Below are 20,424 nucleotides of genomic sequence, written 5' to 3' on the forward strand. Positions count from 1 at the left end.
CTAGGAGAGCTTGTCTCTAATTAGAGCTGGAACAATCGTGTTAAATGCAGAGCTGAAGTCCACAGACAGTATCCTGGCATAGGATCCTGGGGAGTCCAGGTGTTGGAGGATGAAATGGAGGGCCATGTTCACAGCATCGTCTACAGATCTGTTGGCTCTGTAGGCAAACTGTAGTGGATCCAGGAAAGGGTCTGTAATGTCCTTGAGGTAGGACAGCACGAGGCACTCAAAAGACTTCATGACCACAGAAGTCAGGGCAATGGGTCTATAATCATTAAGTCCTGTGATCCTTGGCTTTGTAGGGCCTGGGATGATGGCTGAGGTCTTGAAGCAGGCTGGCACATGGCAGGTCTCCATTGAGGTATTAAAGATGTCAGTGAACACTGAGGACAGCTGATTGGCACAGTGCTTCAAGGTGGAGGGGGAGACAGAGTCTGGGCCTGTAGCCTTGCGGGTGTTCAGACGTTTAAACAGTTTAGTATCTCAGTTTAGCAGAAGGGGTGAGGTAGCTTCACACCACAACGCTCACAGGCATCACTCAGGCCTACAATGTTTTTTCTCTTTCTGTTTTTGTTTGTTTGTTTAATTATTTGTTTACCTTAGTAGTACTGTTCAGTGTGGTCTACGTACATACCTATAAGTGTCTGGTCCCAGTTTATACTAATGAAAATGATGAGGACTTGAACGAACTTGGCTTAGCTCCAATTGATTACTATTTGATTTTTTATTTTATTTGACTCAGTACTTTGTGACTGAATTCTGATTTGTTTAGTTCTGTGAATTTTGAATAACAACTTCATTTCTTTAATTCCTGTTGGAGTGTGGGATTTATTTAAGTTGTTTATCCATACAGTTGACACTCCTTCACTCTTGTTTGTTTATTCTTATATTCTAATAGTAATTTACTTTATACACCATTTCATTTCTATAGAAAAGTCACTGATAATAAAATGAAATGATATTTGTTCTTCCACTCGATTCTCTAAAGTTGTTTTACTCAGAGACTCTGATCTGCAGTTATTAGTACAAGGGCCTTAAGTCACTTCACTTCTAGACCTAGTTGTTGAACCCAGAGCACTCTTACCTTCCAGGTGTGGAGAGGAGTGATACACGAGTAACGGACTGCATCCCAGTTACAGAGTGAATCACCTCAATCACAAGAAATCTGTTATCAGAAAGAGTTTTAGGGAACATCAGTAATATTTTATCACAGCTTTATTCTGGTTTCTGAGCTGTGTGTAAATGACAGAATCCAACCTTATATTACTTTAATCACCGTCTTCATTCCTACATCGTAGCTACATTTAGTACCATGTGACAGACTCACAGCAGGTGTTAGATAGACTTAAATACAACCTCCATACTGCGGGGTTAGCTGTTACACAGCATTACAACTAAGCTGCAGTTCATAAACAATGACCACAAGTTCATTCTCTCTCATATAAAATCATAACAATAACCTTCATGACACTTTTTATTCACAGAATGAGAGAGTGAGTAAGAAAAAGCTTGTGTGTGGTGAAGCTGTTGTTTCCTCTGTTCCTGGGTAGTAACAGGTGAAGTGTGTCTCTGTAAGGGAGAATAAACTCTGCATATATAAATGAACACATGTAGAATCTAGAAACTGATTGTTCTGATTCAGCTGGTTTAGTTTATGGTAATAAGCTGTGTAAATAAATATTACAAATAATATAACAAGCTCTCAGAGGAAGAAACAGTTGGAGACCCCTGGTTTAGAGAGATAGTGTCAGGGTAGGCAGGTGAGGACCCAAATGCAAAACACAGTCAAAGTTCAAAATAAGAGTCTTTAATAAAGGCAAGCACTGGAAATGGCAGAGTTCTCAGATAACAACCATAGAACAACCGAAAACCAGGGTAAAGCAGGCTGGGCAGAATCAGTACCAGAATCCAGTCCAATAATCCAGAATCAGTAACAGAATCCAGTCCAATAATCCAGAATCAGTAACAGAACCCAGTCCAATAATCCAGAATCTGTAACAGAATCAAGGCAGAGACAAAGCAGGCAGGAACAGAGCAGAAGTCAGCTTCAGGAACAGACAGAGTCTAAACCAGGCAGACTGGAACTGAAGAAAAGGCAGGAGGACTAATCAGGAGCACAAGGCAGACTGAAGAGACCATCTGACAAGGAGCATGTGCAGCCCGCTGGCTTATATAGGGCTGACCAGCATAAAATGGAGGAAACAGGAAGTTGGGAACGCATGCCTGACAGATAGATGAGTAAATGGAGATATGGAGGGGTAGGGAGATAAAAAGCTAGATAAGCAGATAGAAATTATGCAGTGATACTACAGACAGAACAAATCTGGGATTTTTAAAATGTATTTATTTTTTTTAAATGAAGGAAAAATATCTGGGAGCATACCCTTTCACATTTCACCCCACCCAGTGTTTATATCAAATCTACACTCATGTTTAAACCAGAAAACTAACCACAAGCCAACAAGTCTTCTATCAGTAACATACATTGTCTCTGTACTGAACTGATAATCACCTATCTGCAGTGACTGACACCAATTTTACATTTTATTTCTATTTACTTGTCTCACAGCCTTCATACTTACATCTAAGAAATAAACACCACAGCAGCTAGCAACAATAGCAGAGTTTAGAAATGTGTTAGTGTTCTTACTTCAGTCATTTCTACATCCTTTCTTTCTCTAATGTTGGACTAAACTCTGTTTCCTTTTCTGCAGACTATGGAAGAGTGTAAGAGGGAAATCCTGTGCTGATTTGTCTTCAGCTCTCTGTACAAATCCATCACACATCAGAGAGCTGGATCTGAGTGGGTGTGAACTGGGAGACTCAGGAGTGGAGAAACTCTGTGATCTACTGAAGAAACACGAGTGTAAACTGGAGAAACTGCGGTGAGTAACTTTTCGTCACTCTGCTTTTGGATTATCATCTTTCTCAGTGAAGGCTATTACTCGGTGGAACATGCTACCCGAAGACATAAGGATGTGCACATCTATTGACCTTTTCAAACTAAAACTAAAATTTTATCTAAAATCAACTCAAGTCTGTAAACACTGACATGGTTGTGGTTTTACTGGACCTCATTTTTATTTTTTTTTATTGTGGCTCTGATAGGATGTGTATATGTATCACTAGATCGTATGTGTTTGTTACTTTGTTTTTTATGTTTGTAATTACCTGTGTGCTGCCCTCAGTATATGTCCTGAATATAACTTGACAGCCAGATAAACACTTTCCCAACATCAAGACTCTGAAGACGATAATCTCCTTGTCCACAGGTTTAATGACGTTTGCAAGAAAGGTGAAACTGAAACATTAAAAGTACAAAAGAATAATCCAAACTAAGCTTCTGCTCCAAAATGTACAGATACCTGTATGCTCAAAAGATAAATTAAATGCTCTCTTTTTTAACTGTAGCAAGATTACATAATCGGTAGACTTTTCTAAATGTAACATATTTAATTACATTTAACAGACATTTAATAAAACAAAACCTTTATTTTCTGCACTGTTATACAATTAGCATTAGCAGTCTATGGACGGCACAATGCTAATGCAGCGATATGTTAGCATAGCAACATAGCCAGAAAAGATCATTTCTAAGAAAGAACGTAAATAAACACTATCGTCAATACTTATATACACATGTAGGTATTAATAACACATATTAATAGAACAATCAAAACATACCCACGATGCTACTACAAAGCAAGAAGTAAACAAATATCGCAGATTTATTACTATAACAGATGCTGAACACACTACTCTCTGTCGCGCTTGATTGCTTCCTGACTACAGGTCATGTGACGTAACTCCTTACTTGTACTTTTCTTAAAGGGGCCACAACCCAATTATATACAACAGTAACAAAACCTGCCAAGGGACGGATGAAAATTAGCCTTTTGGCTAAATTCGGTACGATGCATTAAATGGACGCATTTATGTTTATAATTGTACATGGTCCCTTTTCAAATAAACCTCAATAAATAAATAACTCAGTGATGTGATGAAACAGCTTTCTAATAAAAATCACTAACCAGAACAAAGCTCTTCCCAGTCCTAGCTAGTAATGTCTAACTAACGTGTCTAACTTGCTCTCTAGATTAGATTTATTATCAGTAATAAAGATTAAATAAAGATTTATTTGAACTCTGGTGATGAGGAGGATGTGGGATTAGGAACAAGTAGTGAGAGGTATACAGTAGTTATAGCAGTGAGGTGCTTTGCTCTACTGGGAAGTGGATTTCAGTAGGAACTGAATCAAGTGTGAGATTTATTTGAACTCAGTGATGTGATGAAACTTAAATAATCTTTATAATGATGCAGGATTACACTTTAGAGTTGTTTTTCACAGACCATACACACATCTTTTCTAATACACAATAACAATGTAGATAAATACTTTACTATTATATTTATGCTTCTCATTTTACACACATGCCTTCATCATTATTTAGTTCTGTGAAGTAAAGAAACTAAAATCTTTTCTCTCTGCAGGTTAGTAAACTGCAGAATAACAGATAGAGGCTGTGCTGCTCTGACTGAGGCTCTGAAGATAAACTCCTCACATCTGAAAGAGCTGAATCTGAGAGGGAATGGACTGGAAAATTCAGTCAGAGATCTGGAGGAGATACTGAAGCGTTCAGGAGGAGAGCTAATGTAAGTAACCTGAACACACAGAGTGTTAGAGTGCAGTGTGAGAGTAATGTAAATGATCAAATCAGCAGCATGTTGGTAATCGTATTGACAGAAACACATAGAATATAACCTCAGAATATAGGATCAGAATTAAACCCCAACAGTAACTCATCACTGCATGTTAATAACTTCTTGTGGATCAGATTTAACAGAAGTGAACTTTGACCTGATCTGTTTCTGTTCTACAGAAAACCCACTGCACTAATCTGATCATTCATGATTATTCTACTTTTATCTCATATTGCTTGTGTTTATTCTGTTAAACTAAATGTGATCAAATAAATGGATAAGAGAAATGACACAGGGTACAGTGCTGAACATTTTTCTGGTTTGATTTTACAGATATTAATAAATCCACACGCTGATCCATTTCTTCACTGGTGATAACTGACCTGATAAACAGCTCTCTCTCTGGAAGCCGAGTTCTCTGTACACTAGAAGGAACAAAGACACACAGAACAGAGAGGAAGCAGTGTGTACAGTAATGGAGGAAGCAGTGTGTACAGTAATGTAGGAAACAGTGTGTACAGTAATGTATGGAGCAGTGTGTACAGTAATGTATGGAGCAGTGTGTACAGTAATGGAGGGAGCAGTGTGTACAGTAATGGAGGAAGCAGTGTGTACAGTAATGTAGGGAGCAGTGTGTACAGTAATGGAGGAAGCAGTGTGTACAGTAATGGAGGGAGCAGTGTGTACAGTAATGTATGGAGCAGTGTGTACAGTAATGGAGGGAGCAGTGTGTACAGTAATGTAGGGAGCAGTGTGTACAGTAATGGAGGGAGCAGTGTGTACAGTAATGGAGGGAGCAGTGTGTACAGTAATGTAAGGAGCAGTGTGTACAGTAATGGAGGGAGCAGTGTGTACAGTAATGGAGGGAGCAGTGTGTACAGTAATGGAGGGAGCAGTGTGTACAGTAATGGAGGGAGCAGTGTGTACAGTAATGTAGGGAGCAGTGTGTACAGTAATGGAGGGAGCAGTGTGTACAGTAATGTAAGGAGCAGTGTGTACAGTAATGGAGGGAGCAGTGTGTACAGTAATGGAGGAAGCAGTGTGGATGATGATTACGGTCAGCAGAACCAGGTCAGTAATGGGACACTCACTGACTCCACACGTCCAGAAAGTCATCCTTCAGGCAGTTTCTAGAAGATCAGAGAACAGAAGACAAGTCAGTAACACCACTAATACACAGAGGCAACAAAACAGGAGCTCCACAAGCAGTCCCACCTCCAAACCATGGAACAAACAGTAGCAGATAAACACCAGAGAAACTCATCACTGCTGGACAGAAGGAGACAAAAGTGTCCTGTGTTCTGTAGGGAACTGACTCCTATTTCAGGGAATTCACTTTCTGGACAATAAAATAGATCCAAATGTAAGTGTTGGTTTTTGTCCATGTTCTGGTTTATGGTCCTTCCTTTAACCCTAAATCTCTTATTCAGCACAAACTGAAATAAAGCTGATGGTAAGAAAGTGAGAGAAGAGGAAGTCTGACTCTGTTCTAGTTCTCTTTCACACTCAGACTGAATCTGTCTTAAATTTATGAATTATTTCTTATGGATGTAAAATGTCTTCATAATAAACAGAATCCTTTACTATGTCTGGAATTTCCTCCTGCTGGTGTTTTTAATTTTTATTTTAAATGACTTTAAGTTGTTAAGGTTATAGCTGAATATAAAGTCTTAAATGTTATCATGTTCTTCACTACATTAATTACACACAAATCAGTAGCACCAGATGAAGGTGATGCTCTAATCCTCTATCAGAAATGTTTACATGTAGAATGATGAACTGTGTCCAGTCAGCAACAGCGCCACCTACTGGATGAGGAATTATCATCAGGAATTCATCAAACTGTGTAACACTATGTCTTTAAAATTTCACAAATAAAATCAGATTAAGTTTAAAGCTCTGTTTAGATTAAAGAGGATAAAATATTTACAAATAAAAAACACAGCAAACCAAAAATACTCTAAATTCTGAATCCAGTGATACATTATAAATTTGGTATTTTGAAGTTTGAACTTGTTCACTGAACTTCACAGACACAATGTGAAATAAAACTAAATAATTAAAGAAGCACGGTTTAGTTTATGGTAATAAGCTGTGTGGATAAATATTACTAATAATATAACACAAGCTCTCAGAGGAAAAAACAGTTGGAGACCCCTGTGTGTTCTGTCACTAGAAGTTTTATACAGGCTTTTATTATTTACTCCAAAAATGTGAATATGAATTTATGGGAAATGGAAGAGAAGAGAAGAGAATGGGAGTGAAGTAGTTTCAGATTCACCTCAGTATCCTTTCAGCAGTGTGTGAATCAGATCAGCATGTGGAAATGATGATTACTGATAACTAACACAATTAGCTACAGCTTAGTTTCACCCTGGAGTTACAGTTGGATCAGGGTTCGATGTAAAACACTATCAATACAATTCATTCAAATCAATGATTGTTGCGACTGACTTCAGTCCCGTGTTCCCTCTGTCTAACGTGTTTTCTTTAACACAGAGCTGGAATCGGTGATCAGAGTCATGTGTCTCTACGGCTGTGGTCATCCTCTATACAGTAGGTCAATCATGTAAACTATAGGTGACCATTTTCACCAAATAGGAAAAACTTTCACGTTCAATTAAACATTAATAAACATTAACAGAAAAATATAACGAATGAAATAGCCTATAGGTTTATTAATAGTTTCATTCATTTGTTTAGTGTGGTGTTGACATACAGGACATTTCTTTTTAAATGTGACACACAGCATTGAACCCTCTTGTGGACCTGCTCTATCCACCTGCAGAACAGATCTTTACACATTTCCTGATGTTGTCAGTAATGAAAATCATTGTGTGTGATTTACTTCACACAACATCGAGGTTTACTGATATTCTGTATAAAGTGTATGTCATGGCCACCAGGGACAATTCCAAGGTTAAGTTCCAGAGGGATGTTCAGGACTTCACCGAGACATGGCTGAACCCAGCATTACAGGACCACGCCCTCCAGCCATCCAAGTTCTTCCCGGTTCACCACATGGACAGAACAATGGAGTCGGGGAAGTCAAGAAAAGGTGGAGTGAGTCTGATGGTAAACAGCAGCTGGTGCAACAACACGAGCAGTTTTCCTCTTTCACACTCCTGCTCACCCAACCTGGATCTCCTGACCATCAAATGTCACCTTTTGTCACCAGATGTTACCTCTGTCACAGTCAAAACCATTTATATTCCACATCAGGCGGACACGGACACTGCTTTTATAACCTAAATGAGATTAAATGACTGTACACCAGACTTTGTGGGGGACTTTAAACAGCACCACCCTCAAATGCACAGTGCTAAACTTCACCAGCACATCACCTGCCCTACCAGAGGGGTGAAAGGACCCTGGACCACTGCTGCACTCCGTTTAAAGACAGCTATAAGGCACAATTCCGTCCAGCATGCTGCCATCTTCCTCATGTTTAGATACAAACAAAGGCTGAAACATTTATTTTGAATTGCTGAACATTTAGAGATCACTACAAATAATAATACACATGATTTAACAAATTATACCAGGAGTAAAGAATCTCATTTTACATCTTTACTTCATTTACATTATATTAAGTGAGAAAATTAAAGTGACACAGTGACTCATAAGTTGTTTTTTTTTGGCTGTTTTGTTTTTAATGTAATTTAAATTAGCACCATATTGTTTGACTTCTTTTATAAATTGTTCAGAATTTAGCTTAGCTTCAGCTCATTTCCTCATATGAATGTGAGATTTACTGAACAAAATAAAAAGCTGTGTAAGAAAATCAGTAGTATTTTGGAATTGATGGTATGTGACATCTTCCAGTTCAGTTTGTGTTTCTGTTCCAAACAACCTGGAAATGAAGTTAGAAACATCCGTCCAAAATATTCTCTAATAAACACAGTGAAGGAAAAGACGAGTCTCAGATTCTTTACTCCACAAAATTCACACGAGTTCTCCATATCCAGTTTGAAACGTTCACATAATTCCTTAACAGGGTAAAAATTATGTGGAATATTTTAAAGGACACCTCCCTAACTTTATTGTTAATAAAGAACTTATTTGTTATTAACCATACTTTATTCACTTAGTGTTTTCATATTTAGACGACCAGAACGCTGTGGAGCAGGCAGATCATTTCTCTTTAGAACTGTCGGAACCCAGAGCCTCTCTCCAGGTGGACACCACAGGGTGGTCCTAGAGCCTTCTCCAATTACTAATATAATCCAATAGTTGTGTAGTTCCAATTGGAAATTTGCAGAAAACAAAGAAATAAAGTACTCCTCCAGGCTTGGATGAGAAAAAGCAACCAGTTTTATTTAGAAAAATATCACCGAAACTGATACACGGATTCATGAATCGATGCAGTCAAGCACACCCCCCTTCACAAATCTCCTAGTATATATACCTTTAGCCCAGCTGCCTAACCATGCTGGATTCTATGTTTCTATGGATTGTTTTGACGTTTACCCATTATTCCCCCTGAAAAACAGCCCCACCTTTCTGTGGCCTTCATACACTCTATGGGTCACAAGTTTTAATATTGACACATATTGGTTGTTGATCTAACTATTAAACCTTTTTTAACCCAAAAACCCATTTGTTTCATTATATCCATTACACCTTTAATTCAACATTCACCCACATGTTCCATGTATTCGTTGTGGTTGTTCCTGTGTAGTTGAAGGTGACTGTCTGACATTTATTAGAAATCTGAGGACTTTACCACTATTTTTATTATCACATTTACATTTACACCATTCTATGTATTCCCACTATTTAGGCCGCGAGCACTATCCTTAATTTACATCAGGTTACCCAAGTAATACTGCTAATAAGGTAAAAATAAAAGGGCAAAATAGCTCTGCGTGCAGTTTAGGTTGGTTTACATTTGAGTTTGTTTATTAATGATTTATTTAGGTTAGGAGTAGTCAGTTTACTTTAATTTAATTTAATTTAATTTAAATTCCTAAATCCTTTCTATTAAAGTCTGTGCTTTTCCATTACACGTATTCGGTGTGTTGTGTCCCTATGTTTACATTAACATCCGCCACTGCAATAGCATTTTGCTGGTGCTTCAATAACATCTTCTCCAAACCCCCTCCCGTCTCGGTGCCTATTGTTTAGTTCTTACTTATGCCACAAGGAGTTTTACCAACTTTCCACTTGCTAAGGTAAGCTGCTTTTTATTTTCATAAGGTAATAAGATGTGATATAACGCCTGTACATTATATAAACGTAGTTTTAACTTTAATTTTTCTTAAATAAACACTCTAGTCAGAATTGGGTCAAATAAGACTGTTATGGTGTTCTTGCCCTTAAGCCCAAGGATTCTGAACTTCGTCAACATGTTTTTTCAGTCTCAGTGGAGCCAACACTGTGATATGGTACGATGTGCTAGCCTATGTCCTTGTGATGTTTACGCCAAAGCCAGAAAGTGCGAGAATAATAACCCACTAACGATGATTCAGCCAGTTTTGCTCATCTCTATTTTTATGATTTTATATATTTTTTTGTCCTATAACTTCTACTTTTAAGTTTATGCTAATTTTATCTATTTATCATAAGCTTACCCGTTGACTAATGATTATGACAGGTGCTTAATAATGAAAGAATTTTTAGATAACCAAGTAATCAAATAATTATAATTATTATCAAATAATCAATAAATTAGAGACACTAATTAGACAGGCAACACGTCAGTGATTAACAATGAGAGTAAGTGCTGATTACAAAAATGAAAATCATCATACGATTAAACATAACTGAATGAATCTAATGATTAACCAATTTATCATTAATCATTATCTATGATTAAACGAATTATCTATTCTCTTTGTTCTTGTCTTAATGATTAAACCTGACTCGGATCTATCTTAAGGATTAAAAGAAAGTATTCAAAATTATTAAAATTAGAATTAAAAATAGCATTAACCTTCCCTTACTGAGTAAAATCAAACATACTTAATGATTAGGTATAAGACAAGTATAAGTTTCAGAAATTTCCCACAGAACATTTCTAATATTTCTATTACTGCATTTATCTTTTAAAATATTGTCATCACCAATAAATATCAGATCACTCCAAGGGATAAGCTGCTGGTCTACAGTAAGAGAGAAGCTTCCAGAATTTCCTAACAGTGAAACACTTTGACTTGGGATTGTGTCAGTGATAATAGCAGAGTCTTTTAGTTTAGAAAATTATATGTAAATTAATCTGTGATAAGTGATTTAATGGTGTAATATTTCATTAAAAAGTCTAGAATGATCGATTTTTCTTTTTTATATCCCTGCATTTATGATCATTATTGAACACAGCATTTATAAATGATCTGCAGTTTTTCGGCTTCGTCCCAATCCGCACTGAGCCTGGAGGTTTATTTTCATCAGCGTCTGCATCAACTGCAAATGGATTCACGAACAGGTCAAGGTTGGATTTATGTGTTTTAATATCAGCAAATCTCCTCCTGAACTCCACTTTCAGTGTGTTTAATTTGTCAGTATACACTTCTGTCAGGAACAGGGTGGGGACTGTGTCTCTGACTGACTTACAAATAGGAAAGTGTGATGGTTTACTGCTAATAAGTCTGATAAACAGCCGATTTGAGAAGCTGACTCCTCTACAGTAAAGACTAAAGAAAAAGATGGAGAAAAGAAAGACACACAGCGGGGAGAAAGCAGTGTGAAGCGTTGGGAAAGCAGTGTGGATTTGGACAGCTGTAGGACAGACACTGACCTCAGAAGTCCAGAGACTTCAGTTCATATAACATCAGAGGACAGTACAGTAGGACACATGTAGCCCTGAGACAATAACCTGCATATTTCTCTTTCATTTAGAAATGTATGGATTTATTGAATGTAGATGTGTTATGTTAGAATATCATTTCATTGTATTTTCATTTTTTATTGGATGGATGCCATGTAATGATTGTGTATAAATTGCACAGTTAATTTCTTATACCCAAGTTTCCTTTTATTCTTTCCATTATATGGGAGAAGTTTCTGAAAACCCCACAAAGATTGATATGTCTGGATGATGATGTCATCAGGGTTTGATTGGAATTGGGGTGGGGGGGTTGTAAAGTTCTGATTAGTTAATGAGGACAGAATAGTCTAGAATTTATTCAGAGGGGGAGACAAGAGATGAGTGTGTGGATGGATAGTTTATTTGCTGCAGTGTGAGAATCAGTTTAATTCATTTCTCTAGGATATGGAGTTATGAGTATATCGTTGTTATTTAACTGACAGCAAGGGTACTGTGGGATACTGACGTTCTGTCACGTTTAACAGGATATTGTTTGGTTCGTTTAACTTGTGTAGCTGCTCACTCAGGCGCAAGCAGTTAGCAATTTGCTAGCTATCGGTCACACTGGATTTGCAAAGGACTTGCGCATATTTGTGCGTTTGGGCTCGGCAAATATTTCGGCTTGAGGAGGGGAACTCATTATTCACCTGGCTAAGGTGATTCAAAGGAGAAACCCAACGGGAGCAACACTGGAAAGTCGGAGCAACATGGCTGCATTCAGCAGTTAACTGAACCACAGGGGTTAAGGTACTGTGAGTTCCATTTTCTTTGGCTCTTTTGAGTGAAGCGGCCTTAAGTTTTTGGCCTGAACGTACCCGGGCCTCGCTCCAGGCCTGCAATGTTGTGGTTAGTGGGTATTTGGACAGTGAATTTAAGAGACTGTATAATTAGTGAACAGTGTGCATATGTATGTGGACTGGGATTTTCTCATGCATTTGTGATTTAACAAATAGCCAAATAGCTATACCCACGTAGTTGGTTGATTAAATGTATCTTTTGGGATTTCAACGTGTTTTATTTTATTATGATTTCATTTTTAAGTATGAGTAAATAGTTTTATTGTTTTAAAAAGTTAAGAGTGGTGTAGTTTATTTCATGTGTGCATTCATTGGGAAGTGAAACATTCCAAACCTAAAATCATAAGAGAACCTAGGATGCCCCTGAAGAGGAGTTTATTATATCTAAAGCTATCTCCCCATCTCGGTGGCATAGGGGCATTACACAAGTCACAAACACAAATAATGCAGCAAAGCAACAAGAAAAGGACATGAAAAACTCCTAAAACCTCCAAACCACATAAAAGGTACTAGATAATGACAACAATTCAAACTAACTCAATGATGAAGGACAGAAGACGCCTCAGCAGACAGGGACACTCTAATCCTACTAATAGAAACTAAACTGTAATTCTCAAATATAAATAAGACCAAACCTGAACTAAATTAAATTAAACAGCTGTACAGAAAAGGGATTCCTTCAGGAGTTTATTATGTAGTGCAAGTGTACAGGGTACATGGATTATACCAATGGTTCTCAACCCACAGGCTGTCACAAATGCAAATGCGGCAATGTTGACCACGTTAAAATAAAAATAATAATAATTCATTCATAACTTATAGTTTTACAATTCATATTTTATTTTTTTAATGTATTAAACAAATAATAAAAAAAAAATTTGGCGATCATGTACTGTATTCAGACATGCGCAGTACTGACACAACTATGAACTGATGCAATTACACAGTTAACGCACACAATTACAAGTGAACGCTCTGGGAGATTTAAACCAGTCATCAATTAACAATTCAAATGGACAAATTTGTTATTGGAGGAGAAAAAGATCTCGAAACATCTCTGGACAAAACCTCAGATTATTAAGTTTTAAAAGTGCTTTCCATATTTGAATGAAAATACATTTGTGAACACACATTTTTTGCAATGACGCGCATCAAGTCATGTTTCTGTGCGTTTCTTACAGACTGCAACTTACAGTCGCAGTCATTGTGTTGTTACTCCTTTTGAGCCCAATTTCACCAAATTAGTCTGCTCGCAACATCATCAGGTGTCCCATTAATGGTAAGTAAAACTATACTCTCTAATAATAATAAGAAATCTAATTGTAATCATTTAGATACCTTAATATCTGGTTAATTTCCATTGGTGATGTCCTATGTAAATGATATGTGGCCCGTGAGACTTGAACCTGGACATAGTGCGGCCCACTGAAAAAAAAAATGTTGAGAACCACTGGATTATACCATACTGCAGAAACTATTAAAGAGCAAAGCAAAACAGCACAACCCACAAGATGCTGAATAACTTAAAAATCTTATACACTAAAAATGTAAACCCAAACTACAACACTGACATATTTATAAAAATAAACTATTGATCTATTTCACTGTACAGCCATAGACACTCTGCTGACAGACACCAAGCTGATGGAAAGGACCAAACTGATTCCAAATTGAAAGTGAACATAAAAAGATCTGGACCAGAAAAGAGCAGTGAGATCTGGACCAGTCTTTCTTTGCTTCAAATTATTTGTGCTGTAAAATGTTTTGTTCTTCTGTCCTGTAGTCCAAATGATGAGTGTTAAAACATGACTTTTTTAATCTACTATTTAAAATGATATTAAGAAAAACCCTACAATACATTTTACAAATCATAACAACAAATTGTCAATACCACTGCTTCTCATCATCTCATCACCTTATTCCACTTTGTGACCACCCTGTACTGCTGCTGTCTGCACCTTGAACATTATTGCACACTATTCACTTTATATAATTCTGTATAATACAGTTGTTACATTTTACATTCCTTAAATATATTCTATATTTTATATACATATTCTGTATACATACACTACCAGTCAAAAGTTTGGACACACCTTCTAATTCCATGGTCTTTCCTGATGTTTATTTCTTTCTACATTGTAAAACAATGCTGAAGGCGGCCGAAATCCACAATAATGTCGTTTGAACAGTTGATATTGAGATATGTCTGCTACTGATGCTCTGTAAAGCCTTCATAACGCCTCTAATCTGAGGTGCTGTTAATTGGTGATTTCTGAGGCTGGTCACTCTAAATGAACTCCTCCTCTGCAGCAGAGGTCAGTTTTGGTCTTGCTTTACTGGGATGGTCTTCATGTGAGCCAGTTTCATCATGGGGCTTGATGGGTTTTGCAAATGCACTTGACAATACTGTTCTTGCAAGAACTATTCCAGAACACCTGACCTTCGTGTCTTAAAATAACAACTGACTGGTTTTTGTTGTCATGACATATGGATTACTGAAGTCCATGTGTGTTATTTTATAGTTTTGAAATCTCCAGTATTGTTCTAGAATGTAGAAAATAAATCCCTGAACAAAAAACATTGAATTAAAAGGTGTGTCCAAACTTTTGACTGGTAGTGTAGTGTGTATATACCCTACCTTATTTATTTATATTTTATTCTATTTATATTATATTTAATTTTTAATTACCTACTGTGAACTTGTAATTTTTATATTTTATATTTTGTATTTTTATATTTTATCCTTGTCTTTTTTTCTGTCCTTATTCCTTTTCCTTTTTTCCTTTTCAAGGGTCAAAACAAACAGTCGTGTAAACATTTCACTGGATGTCATACTGTGTACGATTATGTATGTGACAAATAAAAATTTAAATTTGAAATAAACAAATAAATAAGAATAAAAAATGTAAAGGATTCATTGTTCAATTTTTCATCAACTTACCTGGGCAAGTGTCCTGAAACCCACTGTCCTGACCCAGATTTCTACTGTCCCAAACAAATGTATGTATTTTAAAGCTCTATTTAAATCTAAACTAGTCTCTGTAGTTAATTTATTGTTAAAGTCACTGCATGTTATCAAAATGGAGTTTATTTTACCTTATTTTAACTTTACTGAACTGATATTTTAATAACAAAACACAAACGTCATCTTACATTACAATTTTATTTAACTCTGGTAATATTTGATTAATAAATTAAAGCTTAAATAAAGTGCAGCTTATGTATCATGTAGGTTTTCTTGACCTCTGTCCCATAGTGAGAATTGCAGGGGATAAGGTAATCAAATAAGCTAATTAAATCAGCATCAATTATATTTTCATTTAATAGATTTGTCCCAGTCAAACGATATATTTTTTCAGTTGAGTGAGGGATTTTGCTGATGTGGCGTTTTCTTGCACTGGGAATTCAGGCAGTCATTATTGTTGAACCCTGAAGTCTCTGGAGGACTTCCTGTACTTCCTGTGAGTATGCAGGTGTAACAAATTTAAAATTATTTCACTAGATTTTCCTGTTTATATGCATTTAATCCTGTTCTTAAATTGTTTAAACGAGTGTTTGTAAAAATACCTTAAAAAGGGTCTGTAAGGAGGTGATGGATTCACCCTTCACCCCCTTCCTTAAACAACAAAGTGGTTCAGTCAGGCAGTCACACCTGCTGTATTGTTCTTTTAGCGGTCTTAGTCCAAGTTAAAGATGTTTTTATTTATTTATTTTGCTATTTACAAATGCAAGATCATATATACTTAACATATGACTACTTTAAAATGGATTATGTATACAATGTTTTTATGAACTTTTTGAAGCCTTGTCCAATGTTTTGTTGGACTTTCAATGAATGGACAACATGAGAAAATATTAAAAATATATTCATTTGAGCTTCGAAGATCAATGAAATGCTTATGGGTATGGAACGACATGAGGGTGAGTAAAAGATGAGAGAATATTCATTTTTGTGTGAACTATCCCTTTTAGTGTTATGAAAAAGTATTAAAATGTTTGCTGGAATACAGAAAAAACACCCTTAGTGGAATATTATAAAAAATATATCTTTAATGCACCCGTGACCTGATGATAGATCAGATAAGCGGTACAGACAATGAAAAAAAATATCTTTAATGCATACCAAGGAGTATCAGTGGAAGAGTTGCAGGTATTATATGTGCCCTTTCTACATCATGTCTAAGACACAGTTACAATGATGAAGACATGATAAAAACACAATACACCAACAAAAATGATTTTGTGTATTTAATGTTTAAATAAAAAAAAAACATGTCTATTTTGTCATGTCTATGTCTACCTGTCTATGTCAGGACAATCACAGCATGATAGAAAATAACTTACATGCACAAAAAGAATCAGCTCCTCCAGGGTCTCAGAAGTAAGCCATCAGAAGTTGGATGATGCAGAAGGACGAATCAAGCTCTGAACGCAGTGAAAGGACTGTCTAGAGGTCAGACTCGGTGGAGAGGAGCTAGCGGTCAAGTGCGGAAGTTTTTCAAGTCAAGACGCAACATGCACCAAAAATGTCCAAAAATGAAAAGAGCGGGAGGAGAGGAGAAGAAATAAAGAAAATGAAGAAAAACAACATCAAAAGTAACATCATGATTGCTAGCTAAGATAATTGCTGATAAGAGAAACAATATCTTTCAGACCTGGTAATTAACATTTTTATCTCACTCTGAACTATAAAATTTGAAATAACATGTTATAACGGCTCCTGAATTTTTCTCCGTGACTAGAAAAACCACGCTTCAACTGATGCCTTCGATCCCTTCAATATTTATTCTTTTCAAACGTCAAGATGGTCAACATCTCAATCATCAAATGGACACCGTGAAAAAACTGAAAATAAATAAAAATTACAATCAAATTTGTGCTGATTTATGAAGTCAATCTGCCATGACGTAGTTCAATTAATGACAAAACTTAGTAAATTTGCATCACTACATGCTGTACCTCAAATTATAAATAAATGACAAACAAGATAAACATACCGTGTGCTTTACAATCAGGATTCAGGAGACATTAAGACACATTTTCAATCCAGTACTCTCTACAATCTTGCACCTTTCAATTTGTGTGCAACCTCTTATTTTCCGGAAATGATGCAGCTAGTAAAAATCACATGACTGAACCATCTAGCACTACGTATTTTCCTGCGGGTGTCACTATTGCCAACAGTCATGCAAATGAAATATACAATAACATTTATATTAAATTTAAAAAAAACCTTACAAAAAATGGCCAAGATATTTAGCACGAAAATATCTTTAACTGTGACCGCTACACATGTAAAGTTTGCAAAACTCAACAATGTTTCAAAATATGTTCATCTTATCAGCCTTACATAGGCAAATGCAGACTACCACATGCACTAGCAATCATGATGTTACAAACAGCACATCTCCATGTTCTCACCTTCTCTCTTATGAAAAAAACTTGAGAACTTGTTTCCCTTCATTTTGTTTTCTTTCCCTCACCTCTCTGCAGGGACGATTCTAGGACTTTCATTTAAGGGGGCTCAGCGCCCAATGAGGGTATAATAGTAAAAAATAAAAAATAAATTGATTAATTAATTAATTAATTAAAATAAAGGTTTGACTAACAGGGTATGATAGTAAACTTATTGCAGCATTCCACTGTATTGCACAGATGTGTATAACATTTAAGAATTGAACAAGCCAAATACGAGTCTTCGTGATCTCACACACACACACTTGTCCTCTGATCCTCACTCTGTGACGCCGCAGTCTCGGATTGAAGAACGCGCTGAAAGACGGGGAGGAGCCGAAGTCTGCTGCCATTTTCATATAAAATTTAAAGGGGACAGAGGCGATTACCAATTTGTGTACAGTTTATGGAGAATCGCAGAATTTTTAGGGGGGCTGAGTAGAAATGTTAGGTGGGCTAAAGCCTCCCTAAAAATGGCCTAGTGACACCCATGCCTCTCTCTCTTCCTTTTTGGTAGCAAGATTATTTTTTGGACTATAAGTATTATCATTTTTATTATTAAATACTATAAATATTATTATATTATATTATTATAAGATTTAAATATTTATAGTTCATTAACCTGTGTGAAGAAAAGAGTGAAAAACACTATCCTGGCCGAGAGAGTGGACGTAATATATTGTTCTGTAATATGTTACTCAACACCAGACATATCACATACAGAACAAAACCTGATTTGGGGTAAGATATCTTTACCAAGTTAAACTTGTTAGCAGCAACTGGAAAATAATGGAGAGATTTATTCAGTTCAAAGATTTTTTTTTCAAAGATTTTTTTCAAAGAAAATGGTATGCCACTGAAGGATTATAGAGGACAAGGATATGATAACAGAGCCAATATGTTTGGAAAAGTGAAAGGAAGTACAAGCCAAAAATGTTAAAAGCTAATTCACTAGGTAGATATTCCCCCTGTGCATGCTATACACTTGATCTGGTGGGTTTACACGCAGCTGCCTCCTGTACTGAGGTCTCTACATTGTTCTGCTCAGTCTACAGGCTCTACAATCTATTCAGACCAGAGCGAAGGGCCATCCTGAAAGATAAAACAAGATTTTCTCCTCATTGCCCATTCTCTTCATCTGTTACTCTCTAGAGTTCTCACATAGCTGCTGTATGTGTCATTGTGACTCACTTACCCATGATCACTGAGGCTTTAGAATCCATATCAGTGTCATGCAATATGACAAATGAAGCCAGGTCAGAGGCACTTGGTATGATGAATTATTTCAACACTGACACTGCCTACACATGGTATAGCACAATTCATACACAAAGATAATTCTGTGCTTTTTTAACAAAAATGCAAATCATTCTTTATTACTACACGTAGTATTAGCCTCTTAGTGGTCCAGTGGCAGGATCCTGTGCTCTCATTATCATGGTCTGCGTTCAATTTCCAGACAGGGCATTAACACAACCACTGAAGAGTAAACTCTCAGTGCCGGTCCCAAATGGGAGGGTTGTGTCAGGAAAGGCATCCGGTGTAAAACCTGTGCCAAATCAAAACATGTGGACCAAATGATCTGCTGTGGTGACCCCAAACAGGGAGCAGCCCTATTCTTTTTTATTTTACATCAGAGATTTACATCAGTTACTGTATCAGTGAGTGAAATGTGTACTTTAATTATTTTAAAAAGTGGTACAGTTATTAATGTAATGTATTATTTGCATAGAAATACAGACTGACCAGACATGTCCACTAAGAACTCCCCAGTCACCTTAGAGACAAACCTATGTCACCTTACCATATAGAGTAAGTTTTTGACACTGTTTGACTTGCTTGTCCAGTAAGGATGACATTTGTCTGGTGTTTCACCACAGACAACACAAATGTCATCCTCACTGTACAAGCAGATGTTCCTGAATTTTCTGTTCAAAATAGTGATAAGCATCCAGACTGCAATAAGCTTTACAGCTTCTCTCATATAGACACAGAAATTTTCAAAACACAAAACATGTTCCTCACTCATCTTTAAAAATGTAATCAGCAGCTCAACCATCTAAACTTCAAAGATCACCTTTTTTATGAAAAATTTCCTTATTAGTTAGTGTTAAACTTGAAGGCTTTACCAGTATTTCAATTCTAACACAGGCACACTCATTCTGTACAATGAGGTACTAATCAGGTGATCACCTGAACCAAACCTTAGCTAATGAGGAAAAGTAAAAAATCACTGCTGTTGTCACTAACATCTTCCTATATGTCTAACTGGATGGCAGAATAAGTGCTAGTAGTACCTCAAAAGTAATGAAATTCCAAGTATTTACCACCTCCAAAAGAGGTGAAAAGAAAAGGTTTTAGTGAGCAAAAGACCACAGGTACAATTCTGGTTTTACTGATGGAGGAATACATTGAGAATGAGGTCGCTCTCATCCTTACAATTTCAAAGTCAGCGGTTCATAAGAAGTTCAGTGGAGGTGAAGTGCATGGTGAGGACAGTTTGTGGAGGGGCCTACAAACCATAGTGCCTTGCACCCATTGTGAATTTGGTAGAGGATCTGCGATGATCTGGGGGTGCTTCAGCAAGGCTGGAATCAGGTATATTCATATTTCTGAAGGATGCATGAATTAAACCACGTACAAGGTTGTCTGGAATAAAACTGG

The 20,424-nt window shown here is 36.6% G+C and overlaps 1 protein-coding gene and 1 long non-coding RNA gene across 3 annotated transcripts in view; one reads left to right on the top strand and one right to left on the bottom strand.

Moving 5' to 3' along the window:
* LOC131351815 (uncharacterized) overlaps positions 1-20,424 on the top strand; it is a 226,357-nt gene that overhangs the window by 152,595 nt on the left and 53,338 nt on the right. The window contains exon 48 of the mRNA XM_058387420.1: positions 2,715-2,885. Coding sequence (XP_058243403.1) covers positions 2,715-2,885 — 171 coding nt within the window. The remainder of the gene's footprint in view (positions 1-2,714; positions 2,886-20,424) is intronic.
* Positions 1,578-4,243, bottom strand: LOC131351831 (uncharacterized). 2 transcript variants are annotated; one of them, XR_009204442.1, is made up of 3 exons: positions 3,685-4,243; positions 3,172-3,301; positions 1,578-2,223 (listed from the first exon to the last, which is right to left on the bottom strand). It is a non-coding gene; the product is annotated as an uncharacterized LOC131351831 (long non-coding RNA). The 2 variants fall into 2 exon arrangements; XR_009204443.1 differs by having other exon boundaries at positions 1,578-1,992; positions 3,685-4,242.

Source organism: Hemibagrus wyckioides, linkage group LG04 (genome assembly GCF_019097595.1).
Source record: "Hemibagrus wyckioides isolate EC202008001 linkage group LG04, SWU_Hwy_1.0, whole genome shotgun sequence".
Lineage (NCBI taxonomy): Eukaryota > Metazoa > Chordata > Actinopteri > Siluriformes > Bagridae > Hemibagrus > Hemibagrus wyckioides.